The 22,397-nt window shown below is 46.4% G+C and overlaps 1 protein-coding gene across 1 annotated transcript in view; it reads right to left on the reverse strand.

Moving 5' to 3' along the window:
* Positions 1–22,397, reverse strand: part of MCF2L2 (MCF.2 cell line derived transforming sequence-like 2) — a 554,965-nt gene that overhangs the window by 87,427 nt on the left and 445,141 nt on the right. Inside the window, 1 exon segment of the mRNA XM_040428287.1 lies at positions 15,644–15,769. Coding sequence (XP_040284221.1) covers positions 15,644–15,769 — 126 coding nt within the window.

Consider the following 22,397-nt stretch of genomic DNA (forward strand, 5'->3'; position numbering starts at 1 on the left):
ACTCTCCTGGGCCATCCCTGGCGGCATCCCAGCACTGGTCCACAGGCTCATCATGGGACAGATCCCATCCACGCCACGATGGCGCTGCTTCACCAGGCACACAGACCCCAGCCGCCTTGGCAGCGATAGCCCCCCAGAGCTTCCTACAATCATTCCAGAGACCCTCGTCCCCTGCTCCTCAGTTTGATGTGGACTCTCTGGGCACCAGGGGCGGGCTGGGCCGGGGGGGCAGGGAGGCAATTGCCCCCCAGGCCGCCCTAAATAAACGGCCGCTGGGCCGCACGTCTTTAAAAAAAAATGTTTTTTTTTTTTATTATTCTTCAGGGCCGCACCGCCGATCACCACAGGCGGCGCGGCCCTGGATGTAATTGCGGCCGTGCTGTGTGCTGTGGGGCATGGGAGGGAGATGCGTGTCCCTCCCCTGTTCTTCTGATAGGCCGCAGGCACTAATGCCTGCAGCCTATCAGAGGCCGGCTCAGGCGGCGCGATGACGTCATCATCGCGCCGCCTGAGCCGGGCAGCACACAGCAGGGACACAGGCCGGAAGAGGCTTGCATCGCTGCTGATGGAGGTAAGTATTTTTTTTTTCTTCTTTGCGGGGGGCTGGCACTATGGGGGGGCTTGCAGTAATCTATAGGGGGAGCTGGCACTATAGGGGGGGCTGGCACTATGGGGGGGGATCTGGCACTATAGGGGGGGAATCTGGCACTATGGGGGGGATCTGGCAGTATGGGGGGGGGGATCTGGCACTATAGGGGGGGATCTGGCACTATGGAGAGGATCTGGCACTATGGGAAGGATCTGGCACTATGGGGGGGGATCTGGCACTATGGGGGGGATCTGGCACTTTGGGGGAGCTAGCACTATGGGGGGGGCACTATAGGGTGAGCTGGCACTATAGGGGGAGCTGGCACTATAGGGGGGGCTGGCACTATGGGGGAGCTAGCACTATGGGGGGGGGTTTGCACTATAGGGGGACCTGGCACTATGGGGGGCTGACACTATGGGGGGGGGCTGACACTATGGGGGGGCTGACACTATGGGGGAGCTGGCACTATAGGGGGGCTGGCACTATGGGGGAGCTGGCACTATAGGGGGGGCTGGCACTATGGGGGAGCTAGCACTATGGGGGGGCTGGCACTATAGGGGGAGCTGACACTATGGGGGGCTGGCACTATGGGGGGGGGGCTGACACTATGGGGGGGCTGGCAATATAAGGGGGCTGGCACTATAGGGGGAGCTGGCACTATGGGGGAGCTGGCACTATGGGGGGGCTGGCACTATGGGGGGGCTGACACTATGGGGGGCCTGGCACTATAAGGGGGTTGGCACTATGGAGGAACTGGCACTATAAGGGGGGTGGCACTATGCGGGGGCTGGCACTATGGGGGGGGGCTGGCACTATGGGGGGGGCTGGCACTATGAGGGGAGCTGGCACTATTGGAGGAGCTGGAACTATGGGGGCATTTCTTACTGGCACATTATGGGGGGGCACCATGGGGGAGAGGAGCACTATGGGGGTATCTGGGGGCTCTAAAGGGGCTTTTTTTAATTATTGGCACATTCTGGGGGGCACTATAGGGGAGAGCAGCACTATGGGGCATCTGGTGTTACTATAGGGGCATTATTTGGGGGCACTATGGGGAAGTGGGGGCTCTAAAGGGGCCTTTTGTATTGGAACATTATGGGGGGCACTATGGCATTTGGTAGCACTAAGGGGGCATTTTTTACTGGCACATTATGGGAGGCACTATAGGGGAGAGCGGCACTATGGGGCATTATTTGGGGGCACTATGGGGGAGTGGAGCACTATTGGGGCATATGGTGGCACTAAGAAGGGGCATTTTTTTTACTGGCACATTGTGGGGGAGAGGAGCACTATAGGGGCATCTGCTGGGGGCACTAAGGGGCAATTTTTTACTGGCATATTATGGGGGACACTATGGGGAAGGGGGAGAGGAGCACTATGAGGGCATTTACTGGGGCACTATATAGGGGTATTTTATACTGGCATACATTATGGGGACATTAGCTCAACTGCGGGCACTAAGCGGGGGTATTTCATGTACTGTCATATTATAGGGAAAATTAGTACTACTAATTACTACTATGGGGAGCTTTACTACTACTGGGGGGCTATGAGGAACATGATTACTAGGGCAATATAGGGGCATTATTACTACGAAGTGTGCTCTGGCAGAGAATTATTTCTATTGGTGGGATTTTGGGGAGCACTGTTACTTTGGGGGCACCCTGGCATAGTATCAGCTTAGCACAATTATTTTTGGGGGACATTATCTTTATACTATTAGTGTCTGGGCGCAGTTATTTTTTAGAGCACTGTGTGCCAATAATTGTTTAAGGGGGCACTATCTGTGTGGTAGTAGTATTTCCAGGGGGACTGTTTCTGCAGTATAGTATTGGGGGTGGCAGGAAACTAATGTCTGTTTCTCAATCTCTGCAGAGACGGGAGATGGCAGAAAAATCATCATGGCGGTCTGGTCTGAATGGAGAAGATGAGGAAAGAGAACGTCTACATCAAAGGTGACATCACTGGATGTAAGAGGTATGTGGTGCTATGTAGGAGAGGAGATGCTCCGGCTCCTCCTCCTGCCATTTACAGAAGGAGGATTCAGAGCTGGGTGAGGACGACGAAAGGGGGCAGCAGGCCACGGGCGGGTGGCAGATGGTGGGGGAACCACAAGCCTTGAGCAGGATCAGGGGAGGGAGGAGCTTCCTGGCTGTAGCTTGTTATATAAGGAGGCAGTGCAGCCAGGACAGACCCTCCCCTCTCCGTATGATGTGTAGACAGGCCTCAACAATAGAATGTCAGCTGTACAATGTGTGTTGGGAGTGGCCTATTATATGTAGGAGGGGCTTTTAATAATGGGCGGGGCTAAAAATGGGCCACTTGACTGGATTTGCCCCCCAGGACTAAGGCTGCCAGCCCTCCCCTGTCGGCCACCCACTATGGCGGACCCATGCAACCTGATGTGTTCGCTACCCACTAAGGCGGACCTCTCCAGCTTTGCAGCTAACATCTTACAAGAATGTAAAAGAGAATTCACACAAGTACGCTCGGAGATGGCCCTGATTGATACAAAGGTGGACGCCGTTCAACAGGACCATGCTTCCTTGTCTGCAGATGTGCAAGCCTTGAAAGACAAAATACAGTCCCACGACGCGCAACTGCACACCTTGCAATATCACCTGGATGATGTTGAAAATAGAAGCCATCGCAACAATATTCGGATCAGAGGCCTTCCTGAGTCAATAACGCAGGCGGTACTTTTACCCACCATTGTGAAAATCTTCAATGATCTCCGGGGACGTCCACTTCTATGCTATCAAGGATCAGATCCTGCTCAAAGCCCGACAGATGTCGTCCCTGTCCTATGAAGGTGCTCCCTTTATTTTACTACAGGACCTATCCCGCCATACACTGGCCCAGCGTGCTGCCCTGCGTCCACTCTTGAACCTCCTCAAAGAGCGCGACATTCCTTACCGCTGGGGCTTCCCTTTTGCTCTACTTGCGGGCCCCAAGGAGCAAGTTGTCACCCTCCGGGACCCTACAGATCTTCCCCACTTACTGCAGCAGCTGGACTTGCCGCCGGTGGACTTGGGGCCCTGGCCGTCTCTTCTTCCGCCTGTTCCTGAGTCGTCGGGACGACGTCGTCCATCACCTGCTGACGGCGCTTCTAGATCCTCTGCACCGTCCTCAAGAGGACGACGCCAGAAAAGACCAGGCAGCCTGAGACACAGATCCCCACCCCACCTCACCACCTGAGGGGCTCTCTGTGTAACCTGCCTGGGACTACTAAGGCCTCTATATACAAAATGTTACATGCTGGTTCTTAGATACTTGCCTATCCTCTTTCCCTACCTTCATGCTCTCAAACTGCTGGTGATCATAATTTTCAATCTGCATCAGCCGGTGTTGTGGTGGGTCAGCTCTTGTTTGGCTGCCACTTTCTCCCCCAAATAATTAGAGACTCTCCCTAGGGGTGACATAACCCCGAGTGATAGCCTCTTTGGATCTTTTGGTCATTCAAACCACTTTACCTTTCTTTATCTGTCTTTTCCTTTCCTTTTCTTACTCCTAATCGTTTCGTCTCTTTGTTTTTGTCGGTCGTCTCCCCTCTCCTCCCTTGTGTTTTTTTCCCCCCTCTCCCCACAGCAATGGGGTCATTGAAGATCACATCATTCAACGCGAAGGTCTCAACACTCCCCAAAAAAGGGCCCAGGTATTTCACCATTTTCATCGCCAAAAGGTACATGTTGTTTGCTTCCAGGAAACACACTTTAAGGAGGGTAGCGCCCCGAGCACACGACATCGACACCACACAACCTGGCACTTTGCAAACAATCCGGTAAACAAGACAAACGGAGTCGCCATAGCGATCCACAAGTCTTTACCTCATCAAGTGCTGGGATGTACTGCCGATCCAGATGCAAGATACCTGGTCCTTGCACTACTTATTGGGGGACAAGAACTAACCTTCCTTAACGTGTATGCTCCCAACCAAAATCAACCTCCCTTCATCGTAAACCTAATTGACAAAATCATACCGTTGCTCCGGGGGACTGTTATACTATGTGGTGACCTCAACCTGACTCTTGACCCCACACTTGACAATTCGACTGGACGTGCTTTGCTCACATACTCCACTATTAAAAGGATCAAACGGGCGCTGCTTCAACTACAATTACGTGACCCCTAGCGTCTCCAACACCCAGCTGACAAAGATTACACCTTTTACTCTGCCCCTCATGACTCATATAGCCGCATTGACCATATTCTTATTCAGCAACCGGCCCTATCCTGGCTTGATTCCACACAAATAGGAAACATCCTATGGTCGGACTACGCTCCCATATACTGTTCCCTGAATCTGCCCTTTCTTACCAGACAGGAGTGGACGTGGCGGTTGAATGAAAACCTCCTTCTTGACGCGGGATGTGCTGCTGACCTCACAAGCAGTATAACGAACTTCTTGTCGGATCACAAGGAGGATATTACCCCATTACCGATCCAATGGGAGGCCTTGAAATGTGTTCTTCGAGGTGTTCTCATTAAACATGGCTCCCGTCTCAAGAAGGAGAAAGCCCACTCTCTTAAACTTGCTCTACAAAAAGTCACTTCCCTGGAACTTGCCCACAAACTAGCACTTACCCTGCAAACTCTCCATGATCTCCAGAATGCACGCATGGAAGCTAAACGCCTCCTAGAAGCATCCTATAAACGTATGATACAAATATGCAAATAAGTAAATTCTACGAATATGGAAACAAAAGTGGCCGTATGTTGGCAAGGGCTCTAAGGGGAAGACTGGCATCCTCCCACATTCCCGCTATCAAAAACTCCCAAGACCGTATGGTACATACCACCACGGACATCGCGGCCGCTTTCCACTCCTTCTACTCGAAGCTCTACAACCTACCCCAAACATCCATTCAAGCAGTGAGTAAATCTCCCGACCCTCCTCTCCTACTTCCCAAATTATCCACGCTTGACTCTTCCACTCTGGAGACCCCATTCACGGACGCTGAACTTCAAATAGTTCTTAAGTCGCTCCCGGGTGGTAAGAGTCCTGGCTCCGATGGGTTTACAGCTAGGTTCTACAAATCCTTCACTTCCACCCTCTCCCCTATCCTGCTCCAGATCTTCAATGGAGTGTCTCCTGGGCTCCCCTTCCCGGCGCAGACCACCGAGGCTCATATCACTGTTATCCCGAAATCGGGAAAGGACCCGCACTTGTGTGCCAGCTACCGTCCTATCTCTCTTTTAAATGTAGATCTTAAGATTTTTGCCAAATTAATGGCAAATAGATTGAATACTTATCTACCTTCACTGATCTGCAATGACCAGGTCGGGTTTGTGCCGGGGAGGGAGGCCCGGGATAACACTCTTAAAGCCTTAGATATCATCCATTATGCCAAATCAAAGAAGATCCCCCTCATGATACTTTCCCTAGATGCAGAAAAGGCCTTTGACCGGATATCTTGGCGCGCCATCCAAGAGGCGCTCTCACACATAGGCCTGGGCTCGATATTCCTGTCAAAAATCCTGACATTATACCAACACCCCACTGCTAGAGTTAAAGTAAATGGAGCCCTTTCCCCCCCCCTTTGCAATCCACAATGGGACACGGCAATGCTGCCCATTATCCCCCTTGCTATACGTCCTGGTCATGGAACACCTGCTGGCCTCCATACGCGCCAATCCAGATATCTCAGGAATAAAAACCCACGCATTTCTCTGCCATCTTTGCTTCGGGAGATCTCACTTTGGTGCTTGGTCCAATTTCAAAATTAACATGTCTAAATCGGAGGCCCTGGATGTCTCTTTGCCAAACAACCTGACCCCCGCCCTTAAGGCTTCTTTTCCCTTTGCTTGGCCACCAAGTGGTATAACATATCTGGGGATAAAGGTGACAGCAGATCTCTCACGACTCCATAAACTGAACTTCACGCCCCTTCTCCTACAGTTCCAAAAAGACCTAGATGGATGGCGCAAACTAGACTTCTCCTGGTTTGGTAGGTTCAGTATATTAAAGATGACCCTCTTACCAAAACTACTGTACCTTTTACAAACCATCCCCCTTCAGATCCCGTCCACATTCTGGTCCCAACTTTGCAGATGCTTTACGCAGTTTGTGTGGGCTCCTGGCCGACCGCGGATAAAATGGGAGATAATGACTCGCACCAAGGAAACTGGAGGGGTGGGTCTCCCAGACTATCGACTATACTATCACTCTGCAGCCTATGCCTGACTGTTGGACATGACACATACTGACACATCCAAATCATGGGTGCAAATTACACAGGACACCTCACCGTGTTCTGTAACAACCCTCCCATGGTTGGTGGGCTCTCCACGCCATACGTTATCGAACTGTCCTTCTCTGCCTATCATACCCTTGCAACCTTAGCATCCATAGGTCGCCCAACTTCATTGATTGACCCCAAAGGCCCTCTAGTACCAGTAACTGACCACCCCAGATTCCCTCCAGGCCGCTCACCCAGACCCTTTCTTCAGGGCACAAGAATCCGCCCGATCAGGTTCTACCATGTCCTTTCCGGTCCCACACTGAAACCTCTACTAGAAACTCCATTAACTCGTAATTCCTTAGAGTATCTGCAGCTTCAGCTGCTTCTTACACCCCATATCTTCTGTGTACAAGCTGCTGATACACCAGCGATCCTCATGCCTTCCTCCATATTGTCTGGGATCTGGGAAACTACTATACCCCAGCCCAGTGGAACAGATGCTTCCTTCTATCGCACAAATCAACAATTTCGGCCAAAGCTCAAGAAACGAGCTACAAAATTGTATCTAGATGGTACAGAGTACCAGCGTTACTCCACAAATGGTTCCCGACAGTATCGGACCATTGCTGGAGTTGTCTCACGGAGGAGGGCACGATGATCCACGTGTGGTGGAATTGTACCGGCTTACGGCCTTTCTGGAACTTTGTTCACAAAACAATCAAGGAAGTCACAGGTGTCCCCATTCAAAATTCTCCAGAAGCCCTCTTGCTGTTCGACTGTGTCCTGAATGTCCCAGCATATAAGAAATTCCTCCTAAAATACATGGTACAGGCAGCGAAGGCGGTGATTCCCAGGCATTGGAAATCCACCTCTCCCCCCTCGCCTGAGGAGTGGTTTGATGAAATCGCCCTGTATCAGAGACTAGAAGACCTCATTAGTATTACACCCGCTGACACCTTACGATATGTGAAGACATGGAGCCCCTGGGAAGCCTTTCGCTCCTCAGCCTCATTTCGGGATGTGCAGGTCTAACCTCTTCAAAAGAAACTGCAACCCCTTTCCCTTCTCCCTCCTTCCCTCCCCCCTGCCCCCTTGTCTAATGTCTCGTCTGTTTGTCTACTATCATAATCTACATGTCCACTTGGGCATTTCTACCTCATATTGTTCCGTGGTTTATATTGTCTGATGTCAGGTTTTATATACCGATTACAGTTCTATAGACCAGTGTTTTTCAACCACTGTGCCGCGGCACACTAGTGTGCCGTGAGATATTGTCTGGTGTGCCGTGGGGAAAAATTCCAATTTGGTCTATTTGTGAGCTGAAGCCGCATGTTACGGACTATATAGCTCCGGTGTCACTGTCCTGTTACAGTCTGACAGGAGGAGACATCGCAGTAGATCACCGATGCGCAGAAGAGCGCCGATGGATCTGATTATCGCGTCGCAGCGCAGAGGAGCGCTGAGTGATGGATCTGGAGGAGACATGAGCAGAAGAGTGCTGATTGATGGATCTGATGCGCAGAAGAGCGCCGATTGATCTGATTATCGCAGCGCAGAGGAGCGCTGAGTGATGGATCTGGAGGAGACATGAGCAGAAGAGCGCTGATTGATGGATCTGGATGGAGAAGAGCGCCTTAGGTGTGACGGACAGTGGCTATCTGGAGGAGACAAGCACAGTAAGTACTGAGTGACAGTGAGACAGGAGCAGATACAGTGATGGACAAGTTTTTGAAAAGGAAAGAACTGGACCCTGAACAAAATTCGGAGCCAGATGAGAGCCCAAGTATGAGTGGGGATCAAAAGAAAGCAAAGATGGTTAGCTCAAGCAAATTCTCTGGCCAAGGCAATATAGCGAAAGCTATATTTCATTTGGATTTACTTTCACCGGAGATGCAAAAAAAAAACCAACTCCACTGTGCTTGGTGTGTGGTGAAAAGCTATCTAACAGTGCTATGGTCCCAAGTAAACTTAAACGCCATCTCCAAACGAAACACCCTTCGCTTCAAAACAAGAATGCGGACTATTTTGTTCGCCTGCGTGAAAACACGGAGAAACAGGCAACTTTCATGAGAAAAACCACAAAGGTAAATGAAAGAGCTCTTAAAGCTAGCTATCACGTTGCTGAACTTATAGCTAAGTCAAAAAAGTGGTGGTGTGCCTCGTGATTTTTTTCATGAAAAAAGTGTGCCTTTGCACAAAAAAGGTTGGAAAACACTGCTATAGACATCATACTTGAAATGTTCATATCACGTGAATTTGCAAAAGTTTATATTGTTATATTGCAAAAAACTCAATAAAACCTATATGAAGAGAAAACCTGTTAAGTTCTGTGAGTTGGTTACTATAAACCTTTTTTTCCACTATTAAACTATTTCCTTGTAGGTGTAAATATGAAACAAAGGCCAGTGAAATGTTTACGAGGTACATTTATTACGGTGTCAGTTCTTGATTTATGTATTCCTTGGCTGAACTGCAGAATTTCTTCAAATACTGCCAGAACATTTAAAGGGATCCTGTCACCATGGAAGTGCAATGTACCGTAATCTGACAGCAGTATATTATAGAGCAGGCGGTCCTACAGGTGATTGACAGCCTTCCCTCTATGACTGTGTATACAGAGACAGCTGTCAATCACTGATAGGACCGCCTCCTGGACTTCAAAGCTTAGAGTCAGTAGGAATTTAAATGTATAAATTACAAGTTTTTCGCCACATTTCCCACAAAATTATATATCAATCTTCTCGGCTACTCCGACTCTATAACATACTGCCTGCAGATTACATTGCATTTCATTGTGATAGGTTCCCTTTAAAATAATGTGATGTGCCTGGCGGAGCTTGCCTGAAGCTTGGATGTGACCGTTCAGGTAACACACAAACAATATTGTAAAAGTCTGTTTAGGCTATTTTCACGCTAGCGGTGTTAGAATCCGGCAGGCAGTTCTGTTGCAGGAACTGCCTGCCAGATCTGGCAAACACTATGCAAACTGATATCCGTTTTTTCCGAATCCGTTAGACGGAATAACTGATCCGGTATTTACATTTTTTTAAAGATCAAAAGCGAAACCAGCTCCTCCTATATCCCGGCGCATGCGCAGACCGGAAAACCGGCTCCAGTGACACGGAAATTTCCGGAAATTAATGCCGGCAAGTGCGGTATTGTTTCGGGATTTTGCCTGGAAAAAATACCGCAGCATGCACAGCATGTACAAGGGACGGAGCGGAAGACATCCTGATGCATACTGAACAGATTTCCTTCCATTCAGAATGCATTAGGACAAAACGGATGCGTTTTTTCCGGTATTGAGACCCTTTACTGGATTTAAATACCGGAAAAGAATAACGCTAGTGTGAAAGTACCCTTAACCAGGTTTCCATGATTCCTTTTCTAAATGTTGCTATGTAAATGGAGATCTCCTAGCTTCATGTTTAATGTATTTGTAGCTACACAGTAAAACCTGTGGTTAGATTGCATAACTGCTTGAATACCTCTAGGACATTTAAAACAATGTGATGCACTGAACTGGTCTGATGTCTGGATATGACCATTCAAAAGTTTGTCTGTTTAAAGGGGTTGTCTGGTTTCCCAGTTTACATAGTAACATAGAATATAAGGCCGAAAAAAGACATCTGTGCATCCAGTTCGGCCTGTTATCCTGCAAGTTGATCGAGAGGAAGAAAAAAAAAACTGTAAGGTAGAAACCAATTTTCCCCACTTAAGGGAGAAAAAATTCCTTCCCGACTCCAATCAGGCAATCATAATAACTCCCTTTATCAACAACTCATCACTAATAGCTATAGTCTATAATATTATTACACTTCAGAAATACATCCAGGCCCCTCTTCAATTCCTTTATTGTACTCACCATCACCACCTTCTCAGGCAGAGAGTTCCATAGTCTCACTGCTCTTACCGTAAAGAATCCTTTTCTATGTTTGTGTACAAACCTTCTTTTCTCCAGAAGCAGAGGATGTCCCCTCGTCACAGTCACAGTCACAGTCCTGGGGATAAATAGATGATGGGAGAGATCTCTGTACTGACCCCTGATATATTTATACATATTAATTAGATCTCCCCTCAGTCGTCTTTTTTCTAAAGTGAATAACCCTAATTTTAATAATCTTTCAGGGTACTGTAGTTTCCCCATTGTAGTTATTACTTTAGTTGCCCTCCTCTGGACCCTCTCCAGCTCTGCTATGTCTGCCTTGTTTACAGGAGCCCAGAACTGTACACAGTACTCCATGTGTGGTCTGACTAGTGATTTGTAAAGTGGTAGGACTATGTTCTCATCACGGGCATCTATGCCCCTTTTGATGCAACCCATTATCTTATTGGCCTTGGCAGCAGCTGCCTGACACTGGTTTCTACAGCTAAGTTGCTGTTTATTAAAATTCCTAGGTCCTTTTCCATGTCAGTGTTACCCAGTGTTTTACCATTTAGTATGTACTGGTGACTTGCATTATTCCTTTCTATGTGCATAACCTTACATTTGTCAGTGTTAAACCTCATCTTCCACTTATCTGCCCAAGCCTGCAATCTATCCAGATCCCTCTGTAGTAGTATACTGTCCTCTTCAGTGTAAATTACTTTACACAGTTTAGTGTCCTCTGCAAAAATTGATATTTTAGTGTGCAAGCCTTCTACAAGATCATTAATAAATATATTGAAGAGAATAGGGCCCAATACTGACCCCTGAGGTACTCCACTAGTGACAGGGACCCAATCTGAGTATGTACCGTTAATAACCACCCTCTGTTTTCTATCATTGAGCCAGGTACTTACCCACATACAGACATTTTCTCCCAGTCCGAGCATTCTCATTTTATATACTAACCTTTTATGTGGTACAGTGTCAAATGCTTTGGAGAAGTCCAGATATACGACATCCATTGATTCGCCGTGGTCAAGTCTAGAACTTACCTCCTCATAGAAACTGATGAAATTAGTTTGACATGACCGAACCCTCATGATGCCATGCTGATATGGCGTTATTTGCTTATTTTCATTGAGATCCACCAAGATAGCATCTCTTAGAAAATCTTCAAACAGTTTACCCACAACAGATATTAAACTTACCGGCCTATAGTTTTCGGGGTCTGTTTTTGCACCCTTTTTGAATACTGGCCCCACATTTGCTATGCACCAATCCTATGGAACACTCCCTGTCAGTATAGAGTCTTTAAATATCAGAAATAAGGGTCTGGTTATGACATTACTTAATTCTCTTATGCATTACTTATGCCACCTGGCCCTTCTGGCCCTAGCGATTTGTCTATTTTAATCTTTTTAAGACGCTGCTGTACTTCTTCCTGGGTCAGACAGGGCACTTTTAATGGGGAATTTACTTTTACATTCTGCATTTCATCTGACAGTTTATTTTCCTAAGTGAATACAGTGGAGAAAAAAATATTTAATAGCTTTGCTTTCTCCTCATTGCTCTCTGCAACTCCCCCCTCATCACTCTGTAAAGGGCCGACACCTTCAGATTTATACTTTTTACCATTTATATAATTGAAGAACATTTTAGGGCTAGTTTTGCTCTCTTTGGCAATTAATCTTTTGGTCTGTAGTTTGGCGGCTTTTATTTGTTTTTTCAGTGCTTCCTCACTACCCTCCTGTTTTAGTGATTTAAATGCTTTCTTTTTGTCATTTATTGCCTCCTTTACAGTTCTATTTATCCACATTGGTATCTTCTTGTTCCTTAACCTTTTATTCCCATAAGGTATGTACCTCTTACAATTAGATTTTAGGATGCTTTTGAAAATATCCAATTTTGCGGCGGTATTTTTATATTTGAGGACTTTGTCCCAGTTAGTTAGGCCTATGGCCTCTCTTAGTTGGCTAAAGTTTGCATTTTTGAAGTTTGGTATTTTTGTTCCTCCCTGAAGAAACGCTCGTTTGAAGGATAATTGGAAGGTTATTACTTCATGGTCACTATTTCCCAGGTGTCCTCCAACCTGCATATCTGTTGTTCTGTCAGGTCTATTGGTTAATATTAAGTCCAGTATGGCCGTCCCTCTAGTCGGGTCCTGAACCAGTTGGGAGAGGTAATTGTCTTTGGTTAGTGCCAAGAACCTGTTTCCTTTATGAGATGTACAAGTTTCAGTTTCCCAGTCTTTATCTTGGTAGTTGAAGTCCCCCATAATAACCACCTCATTATGATTTGACGCCTTGTCCATCTCGTTTATTAGTAGATTTTCTGTGGACTCTGGTATATTAGGTGGTTTATAATAAACTCCTATTAGTAATTTATTATTATTTTTGCCTCCATGTATTTCTACCCACAGTGACTCCACATGTTCATGTCCCTCACTTATTTCTTCCTGGAGTGGGGGCTTTAGACAGGACTTTACATAAAGGCAGACACCTCCCCCTCTCCGGTTTTGGCGATCCTTTCTAAACAGACTGTAACCCTGTACTGACCAGTCATAGCTATCATCCAGCCATGTCTCAGTTATTCCCACTATGTCATAGTTCTCCTCACACATCACTAATTCCAGTTCCCCAGTGTTATTAGTCAGGCTTCTGGCATTAGTATACATACATTTAAGAGGTTTATGTATATTTTTTTTACCCTACACCTTTCCTTCTGAACTGTTCTAGTCCCTTCTTCCATTCCTCCCCCAGTCCCACTACCTTGCCCCCGGTCTCTATCTGCACTATCTTCCCATCCTGTAACGTAATTACCCTCCCTCCCAGTCCCTAGTTTAAACACTCCTCCAACCTTCTAGCCATCTTCTCCCCCAACACAGCTGCCCCTTCCCCATTGAGGTGCAGCCCATCCCTACGATAGAGCCTGTAGCTGACAGAGAAGTCGGCCCAGTTCTCCAGGAACCCAAACGCCTCCTTCCTACACCAGTTCTTGAGCCACTTGTTAACCTCCCTAATCTCCCGCTGCCATTCTTGTGTGGCTCGTGGTACAGGCAGTATTTCGGAAAACACCTTGCCCTAAGCTTTTGACCTAAACCCCTAAAACAATTTTTAAGGACTCTCCACCTACCTCTAACTTTGTCATTGGTTCCGATATGGACCATGACCGCTGGGTTTTCTCCAGCCCCTCCCAGTAATCTGTCAACCCAATCCGCGATGTGTCTCTAGCGCCAGGAAGACAACACACTGTTCGTCGATCACGGTCTTTGTGACAGATTGCCCTTTCTGTACCCCTAATAATAGAGTCTCCCACTACCAGCACCTGTCTGCCCTGCTCTCCTGGTCCCCTGCTTACTGGAGCTGACATTCCCCTGACTGGCAGAAGAAGTGTCTGACTGCAGCAGTGCTGTCCCTGAACCGACATCCCCCTCATCTGCCAACCGTGCAAACTTGTTGGTGTGTGACAGATCAGGGCTAGCCTCCCTGACACTCTTCCCTCTACCCCGCTTTCTAACTGTTACCCAGCTAGCTACCTCACTTTCCTCAGCCTGCTCTCTTTCACCCTCCCCCTCAATTACCTTTCCTCAGAATAGGTGATCAATATCAGATCAGCGGGGGTCTAACTCCCAGCACTCCAGCTGATCAGCTGTTTGAAGAGACACAGCACTCATACGAGCACTGCATTCTCTTCACCGTTTACCTGCTCATAGTCGACATTGCACCGGTGAGCCGTGTAATTACAGCTCCTCTATCCCATTCACAGAGCAATTTTAGTTACACTCCGTCCTATTGAAGTGAATAGGACGGAGGAGCTGTAATTACACTGCTTGCTGCTGCAACATCAATGGCAAGCAGTGAAGAGGACATAGCGCTCGTATGAGCACTGCGTCTCTTCAAACAGCTTATCAGTGGTGTGCCGGCAGTGGGGCCCTCACCAATCTGATATTGATGACTAGTGTTGAGTGCATCAAACTCCACGAAGTCGAATTCGATCCGAATTTCAGGGAAAATTTAATTTGCTGCAAAGCCGAATTTCCTTGCACTTTATGGTAGCGATTTTCCCTGAATGGTGGTAAAAAAATAAAAATAAATAAATATATATATATATATACTTATGTACCTCATCCATTTGAGCGCGAAGAACCAGCACTGCACTTGATTGGAGATCTCACACAAAATCCTGTGGGCGGTGCGTATGACATCTCTTTGCGATTAAATGGATGAGGGTAAATATGATTTAATAATTTTTTTTGTATTTTACACTGTATTATTGCTGTCAGATGCTGCAATCAGCTATGAACACGGCACCTGAGGGGTACAATGATGGGAAAGGCGCAATCGACGCTCCCTGTCATTGCACCCACTACTAACAAAGAAATGTACTTCGTAACGAAGTAATTCGTCACTAAGCAAATTTTTTTGTAAGAATCGACCAAGCAGCCAAATCAAATTTTTTAATACTTCGCTCATCATTCTTGATGACCTATCTTCAGAATAGGTCATCAGTATCGGACACCGGACAAACCGTTTAACCTGATTTGTTTTGCAGCTCTGTGCTCGTGCAGTTTAAAGGGAATCTGTCAGCAGAAATTGTTGACAGATACCCTTAGCAAAATGCAGGGTCATTTAATTGAGTTGACCGAGCTGCTTTTAGCCAACTGCTTTAGTCTACTCAATACACAGTGCACGCCAGTAAGTCCTCATAGTCAAGAGCTCCTAATACAAAAAATGTCAATCAATGGCGGGGAAAGCTGGGTGCTCACAAAAAGGAGGACTCTCCAGTGTGTGCCGAACAGCTCTAGAGCTTAGCTTGCCCTGGAGCTGTTTAATACAGATTTGAGCAAAACAGTTGGGTCAATTCAGGAAAGTGACCAAGCATTTTGCTTAGGGTATCTGTCATCAGTTTATGCATAAAACAGGTGACAGATTTCCTTTGATGTACTTGTAGCTACACATAGCGTAAGGTGAGTTAAAAAGTCGAATGCCATATGTGGTCCGTTACCTCATATCCAGTAATAGCTATTTGGTGCATAGAGTCATTCACAGATTTTATTATATCCAACACAGTTGCGAGGGCTTCTTCTAACTCAGCTGTCCCTTCTGAATTCTTGCTACACTTCAGCATTTCCTATTAAGAAAAGCACAAAAAAAATCTATAATTATATCTTACAATTTGTGTGCATTTCACATATTGTATGACGTTTACAGTTGTAAAAGTAAGCAGATTGAAAGAGAAAAGTGACACCGCGCTCTAGCAGGGTCATATGTGAAGGTGCTTATTGCTTCTTGACTATACATATTGATTGTTGCCTTGGAGCTACTGACTAAAGAGGACCTGTCACCACTCCTGAGATGCCCGTTTTAATAGCCTCATGCATTCCCTGTGTAATAACAATTCTTATGACTCTATGTTGTGCTATTCCTTTATTATTTCTAGAAGAAGTTATAAATGAACTGCTAGCAGTCTGCAGTGAAGCCTCATTCACATGTCCTTGTCTGTGCTCAAATCCGTGAGGTAATGATGCATCCGTGAAGCTGTCTGTGAAGGATCCGTGTTGGGTCCGTGTGTCAGTTTTTTGCTGTCCGTGTTGCATCCGTGTTTCACTGACACTGAACAGCTGAAAAATAATTTTCAAAGCATCTCTTCCTAATGATCCGTGAAACATGGATGCAACACGGATGACATCCGTGTTGCATCCGTGGTTTTCACGGACCCTTAGACTATAATGGATGTGATGGATCCGAAATAGAGCATGCATCCGTGCTAAAAACACTGTGTGTGACGTGTGAATGAGGCAGAGGGGTGGTAACCAGTTTAGGGGGGGGGGTGTACCTGCACAGTGTGAAAATGGCAGCACTCATTGGATAGAGTGAGTCTGTGCAGGTACACCCCCCCCCCCCCAACTGGTTACCTCCCCTCTGTACCCTTACTGCAGACTGCTAGCAATTCATTCATAACTTCTAGTAGAAATAATAAAGGAATGGCACAACATAGAGCTATAAGAAGAGATGCTCCAGAATTGTTATTACATAGGGAATGCATGAAGCTATTAAAACATGCACGTCAGGGGGGGTGAAAGGTCCTCTTTAATTTGCTATTTTATATAGAGTTTTCTATAGATTTTTTTTGTGTTGTTGGACTTGCAGTTGGCACCTGTATTAAAGGTGTTACCCTATAAATTTGTCCGTGAAGCTGTCCGTGAAGGATCCCTGTTGGGTCCGTGTGTCTGTTTTTTGCTTTCCGTGTGCCATCCGTGTTTCACTAACACTGAACAGCTGAAAAATAATTTTCAGAGCATCTCTTCTTAATGATCCGTGAAACACGAATGCAAAATGGATGGCATCCATGTTACATCCGTGGTTTTCACGGACCCATAGACTATAAAGGATGTGATGGATCCGTGAACACGGACAAAATAGAGAGTGCATTAGTGCTAAAAACACAGACCCACGGACCGTGCTAAAACACTGATGTGTGAATACAAACATTCAAATGAATGGGGACGTGAGCTGTCCACGGAGAACACGTACAGCACACGTACGTGAAACACTGACATGTGAATGAGGCTTTAGCATGGCTTCTTGTCCCTTCTTGTGCTGTGTCTAGACAGACTGTTGGAAGCCGTAGTGGGTGTCCATCCGTGGCTTAGCTCCATTCAATGGGGCTAAATTGTGAGCAGGTCCGGGGTAATCAAAGTGAAAAAAATAAATATGTAGCAGAAACTGTGGCAGCTGCCACTGCATTAGGCTAGATTCACACGACCGTATGTCATCCGTAAACGGACAAGAATAGGACACGTTCTATTTTTTTTCTATTTCATGTTCTATATTTTTTTGAGGGGCTACGGAACGGACACACGGATACGGATAGTATACGGTGTGCTGTCCACATTTTTTGCGGACCCATTGAAATAAATGGATCTGCATCCTATCCGCAAAAAAAAAAACGGAACAGACACGGAAATAAAATATGTTCCTGTGAATGTAGTCTTATACTCAGTGGATTTGGAAAGCGTCAAGGTCCACTACGGGAATGTGGCTTCACGCATAACTTTTTTAATTTATTTTTTAAATAAAGCCACAGTGTTTGTGGTAGTTTTTAATGCAGTCTTTTTAGAAGTGGATTGAAAAGTAATAGCAAATATAAGGGGAGGACCTATCTTTCCTGCTGGATCCACTTCTGGCTTTGACAAAAAAATTAAAAATAGCATCAAAAACTACCACAAAAACTGTGCCTTTTTTTCTAAAAAGAAAAAGCTGTGTGTGAAACCACCCTTACTTCAGCCTTCAGCAAGTTAAGTGGTAGTATGTCAAGGATCCTTGTAGGCCTGGAACAGGGGAATGAAAAAGTGAAAAATTTTAAATGCACTTTTTTTGCATTAATTCAGAGCTAAAGAGGCTTTATGACAATAGGAAATTCTCTTTTAAGTGACTTTCAAAACATAGGGGGCCATCTACTAACAGATATACAACACTTTTTGGGGTATAACTGTCGCAGATTTCGGCACAAAGCTTATTTGCACTGTAATCTGTGACTTTTCCCCACTCACGCCAGGTCTAAAGCAGGGGGTCTGATGTGGACGGGGAAGGGGATGGGCCGGCAGGCCCGTCTCATTTATTATTTTTTACGCCTGTTTTAGGCGTAGAAAGTGGTCAAAATCTACGCCAGCAATGGAGCTAGCGTAGATTTAGACAGGCGGTGGATACACCAAAGTTATGTGGGGGGCAGTCGGCCAGCTAAAGGGGTATGAAGAACGGCATCTAAAATGTTGGTCTTAGGCCTCATGCACACGAACGTTTTTTTTCACGGTCCGCAAAAACAGGGTCCGTAGGTCCGTGATCCGTGACCGTTTTTTCGTCCGTGGGTCTTCCTTGATTTTTGGCGGATCCACGGACATGAAAAAAAAGTCATTTTGGTGTCCGCCTGGCCGTGCGGAGCCAAACGGATCCGTCCTGAATTACAATGCAAGTCAATGGGGACGGATCCGTTTGACGTTGACACAATATGGTGCCATTTCAAACGGATCCGTCCCCATTGACTTTCAATGTAAAGTCCGGAGTCCCTTTTATACCATCAGATCGGAGTTTTCTCCAATCCGATGGTATATTTTAACTTGAAGCGTCCCCATCACCATGGGAACGCCTCTATGTTAGAATATACTGTCGGATATGAGTTAGATCGTGAAACCTCATTTCCGACAGTATATTCTAACACAGAGGCGTTCCCATGGTGATGGGGACGCTTCTAGTTAGAATATACTACAAACTGTGTACCTGACTGCCCCCTGCTGCCTAGCAGCATCCGATCTCTTACAGGGGGCCGTGATCAGCACAATTAACCCCTCAGGTGCCGCACCTGAAGGGGTTAATTGTACTATCATATCCCCCTGTAAGAGATCAGGGCTGCCAGGCAGCAGGGGGCAGACCCCCCCCCCCCTCCCCAGTTTGAATATCATTGGTGGAAAGTGCGGCCCCCCCCCCTTCCTCCATTGTAATAAATCGTTGGTGGCACAGTGTGCGCCCCCCCCTTCCTCCCTCTATTGTAATAATTCGTTGGTGGCACAGTGTGCCCCCCCCGCCTCCCCCCCCCTTCCTCCCTCTATTGTAATAATTCGTTGGTGGCACAGTGTGCGCCCCCCCCTTCCTCCCTCTATTGTAATAAATCGTTGGTGCAAATCATTGGCCCCCTCCCTCTATAGCATTTTCAACATTGGTGGCCAGTGTGCGGCCTCCCATCTTGCGCCCCCCCCCCCCCCCCCCCCGATCATTGGTGGCAGCGGGTTACTAGCAATAGTACAAGATTCATACTTACCTGGGAGCTGTGATGTTCGTGTCCGGCCGGGAGCTCCTCCTACTGGTAAGTGACGGTTCATTTAGCAATGCGCCGCACAGACCTGTCACTGTCACTTACCAGTAGGTGGAGCTCCCGGCCGGACACGAACATCGCAGCAGCAGGTAAGTATTAATCTTCTACTATTGTACTATTGCTAAGTAACCATGGCAACGAGGACTGTAGTAGCGTCCTGGTTGCCATGGTTACCGATCGGAGCCCCAGCGAATAAACTGGGACTCCGATCGGAACTCCGCTGCCACCAATGATGATGGGGGGGAGGGGGGGGGGAGATGGGAGGCTGCACACTGGCCACCAACGTTGTTAATGCTATAGAGGGGGGGGGGGGGGGGGGGGGGGCGCACACTGTGCCACCAACGATTTATTACAATAGAGGGAGGAAGGGGGGGGGGGCGCACACTGTGCCACCAACGAATTATTACAATAGAGGGAGGGGGGGGGGGGCCGCACTGGCCACCAATGATATTCAAACTGGGGAGGGGGGGGAGGGTCTGCCCCCTGCTGCCTGGCAGCCCTGATCTCTTACAGGGGGATATGATAGTACAATTAACCCTTTCAGGTGCCGCACCTGAAGGGGTTAATTGTGCTGATCACGGCCCCCTGTAAGAGATCGGGTGCTGCCAGGCAGCAGGGGGCAGTCTTGTACACAGTTTGTAGTGTATTCTAACTAGAAGCGTCCCCATCACCATGGGAACGCTTCTGTGTTAGAATATACTGTCGGTTCTGAGTTTTCACGAAGTGAAAACACAGCTTTGAAAAAGCTTTTATGCAGACGGATCTTCGGATCCGTCTGTATAAAAACTAAACTACGGCCACGGATCACGGACACGGATGCCAATCTTGTGTGCATCCGTGTTCTTTCACGGACCCATTGACTTGAATGGGTCCGTGAACCGTTGGCCGTGAAAAAAATAGGACAGGTCCTATTTTTTTCACGGCCAGGAAACACGGATCACGGATGCGGCTGCAAAACGGTGCATTTTCCGATTTTTCCACGGACCCATTGAAAGTCAATGGGTCCGCGAAAAAAAACGGAAAACGGCACAACGGCCACGGGTGCACACAACGGTCGTGTGCATGAGGCCTTAATAAAATGACCCCCATAATTTCAATATTTTTTTGAATATTTTTTTCTGAACATTTTTTAATCACAGAATACTTTAGGTTTGGAATTTTCTTCTGGACTTCAAGGTATATAAATGCATAATGAATTCAAAAGTACAAAAAAGCAGCGCTCACCTGTGTTGTTCTTATGGAGGCGCGGACATAGCCCAGACTCGGCCATAAGTCAACTCAATTGAAAAATGCCTGTGGTGTTAAAATGTTAAAATATTGCATGCAGCAAACGGCAAAACTGAAAAAAAAAAAAGTCAAAATGGCCGTTTGGTCCCTTTACCTCACACAAAGCATTGAAAAGAAAGTGATCAAAAAGTCATACACACCCCAAAGTGGTATCAATGAGAACTACAGATCGTCCCGCAAAAAATCAGCCCTCATACAGCTCCATACAGAATAAGGTGATGTAAAAAAAATATTAGGGGGTCATCTACTAACGGATACAACCCAGTTTTTTGGATATTGATGACTTATCCTCAAGAGCGCCGCGGCCTCTTCCTAAGCCAGTGATGTCAGGTTCATCGGTCACATGGCCAATGTGCAGCTCAGTCGCTTTGAGGTGAATGGACCTGAGCGGCAATACCAAGCACTGCCACTTTAGAATATATGGCGCTGTGCTATGTAATCTGTGAGGAGGCCAGAGCTCTCACAGAAGCAAAGCAGCCTTTTCAAACAGATGGATGGTGGGAGTGCCAGAGTCGGAGCCCACATATCGGAAATTGATGACCTATCCTGAGAAAAGATCATTAATTTTCTACTCCTAGAAAACCCCTTCAATTGACTTGGAGTTTATATGGGGGTATGTTACAGCTCTATGCATGGTGCCATACTGTAATCTTGCATATTTTTTTAGCTTCTCTTTACAGAAGTGCTATGTGTGAGACGTCGGACTGGAAATTTGCCAGAACTTGTTTCAGTTGTTGGCAACACTGACTTTACAATGCTACATTGTCACCAGGTTACCCATACAGCCACAGTTACCAGTAGGTCACTATAAACACACAGGGAAGCAAGCATTGCTGAGACTATATTTCTATCATCGGCCAATTTTTAGATCAGAATTTTCCCTTTAATATGTACAAACTTGAAAATAACATACGGTACATCTTATCCATAAGGGCTCGTTCACACATAGGTGGGCATAGGTATAGAATGCAATTTTTAAAAAATAAATAACAGTTCCCTAGATGTGTATATGTTACAAAAAAGTTTGTACATTCATTATGCATTTCAATTGAAAAATGTTAAAGTCCAGCTTCCAATAAAAAAAACTGTAGCTTTATTGCTATGCGGTAAAATCCAAACGTGTATCACCTACACAGTCTACACGTTTCGGACCATCAAATTTCAGTCCTTACTCATGACATGTAAAATTGCGACTGTTCACATCCCTTTAGCCATGTGTTGCACCAATCAATCAAGATACCGGCATCACATGGTCCATGGGGAAGGAGAACTTACAAAACACCAGAGAAAACCAAAAAAGTAATAAATAAAAAAACATAAAAATAAATCCCTTTACTGATATTGTAAAATCAAGCCATGGAGTTTTCACTTATGATGATCACCCCCTCTGATTGGAAAAGAAACTCTTTCTGCTCCCTGAACTATAAACGCTGTTGTATCGCCCTTGTGCACGGTGGCAAAATGCAGGCTTGCAGCAGAAACATTTCGGGTTTTATAATGGGGAATGTCTAAAATACAGTCAGGTCCATAAATATTGGGACATCGACACAATTCTAACATTTTTGGCTCTATACACCACCACAATGGATTTGAAATGAAACGA

The sequence above is a fragment of the Bufo bufo genome, chromosome 4, assembly GCF_905171765.1.
Source record: "Bufo bufo chromosome 4, aBufBuf1.1, whole genome shotgun sequence".
Lineage (NCBI taxonomy): Eukaryota > Metazoa > Chordata > Amphibia > Anura > Bufonidae > Bufo > Bufo bufo.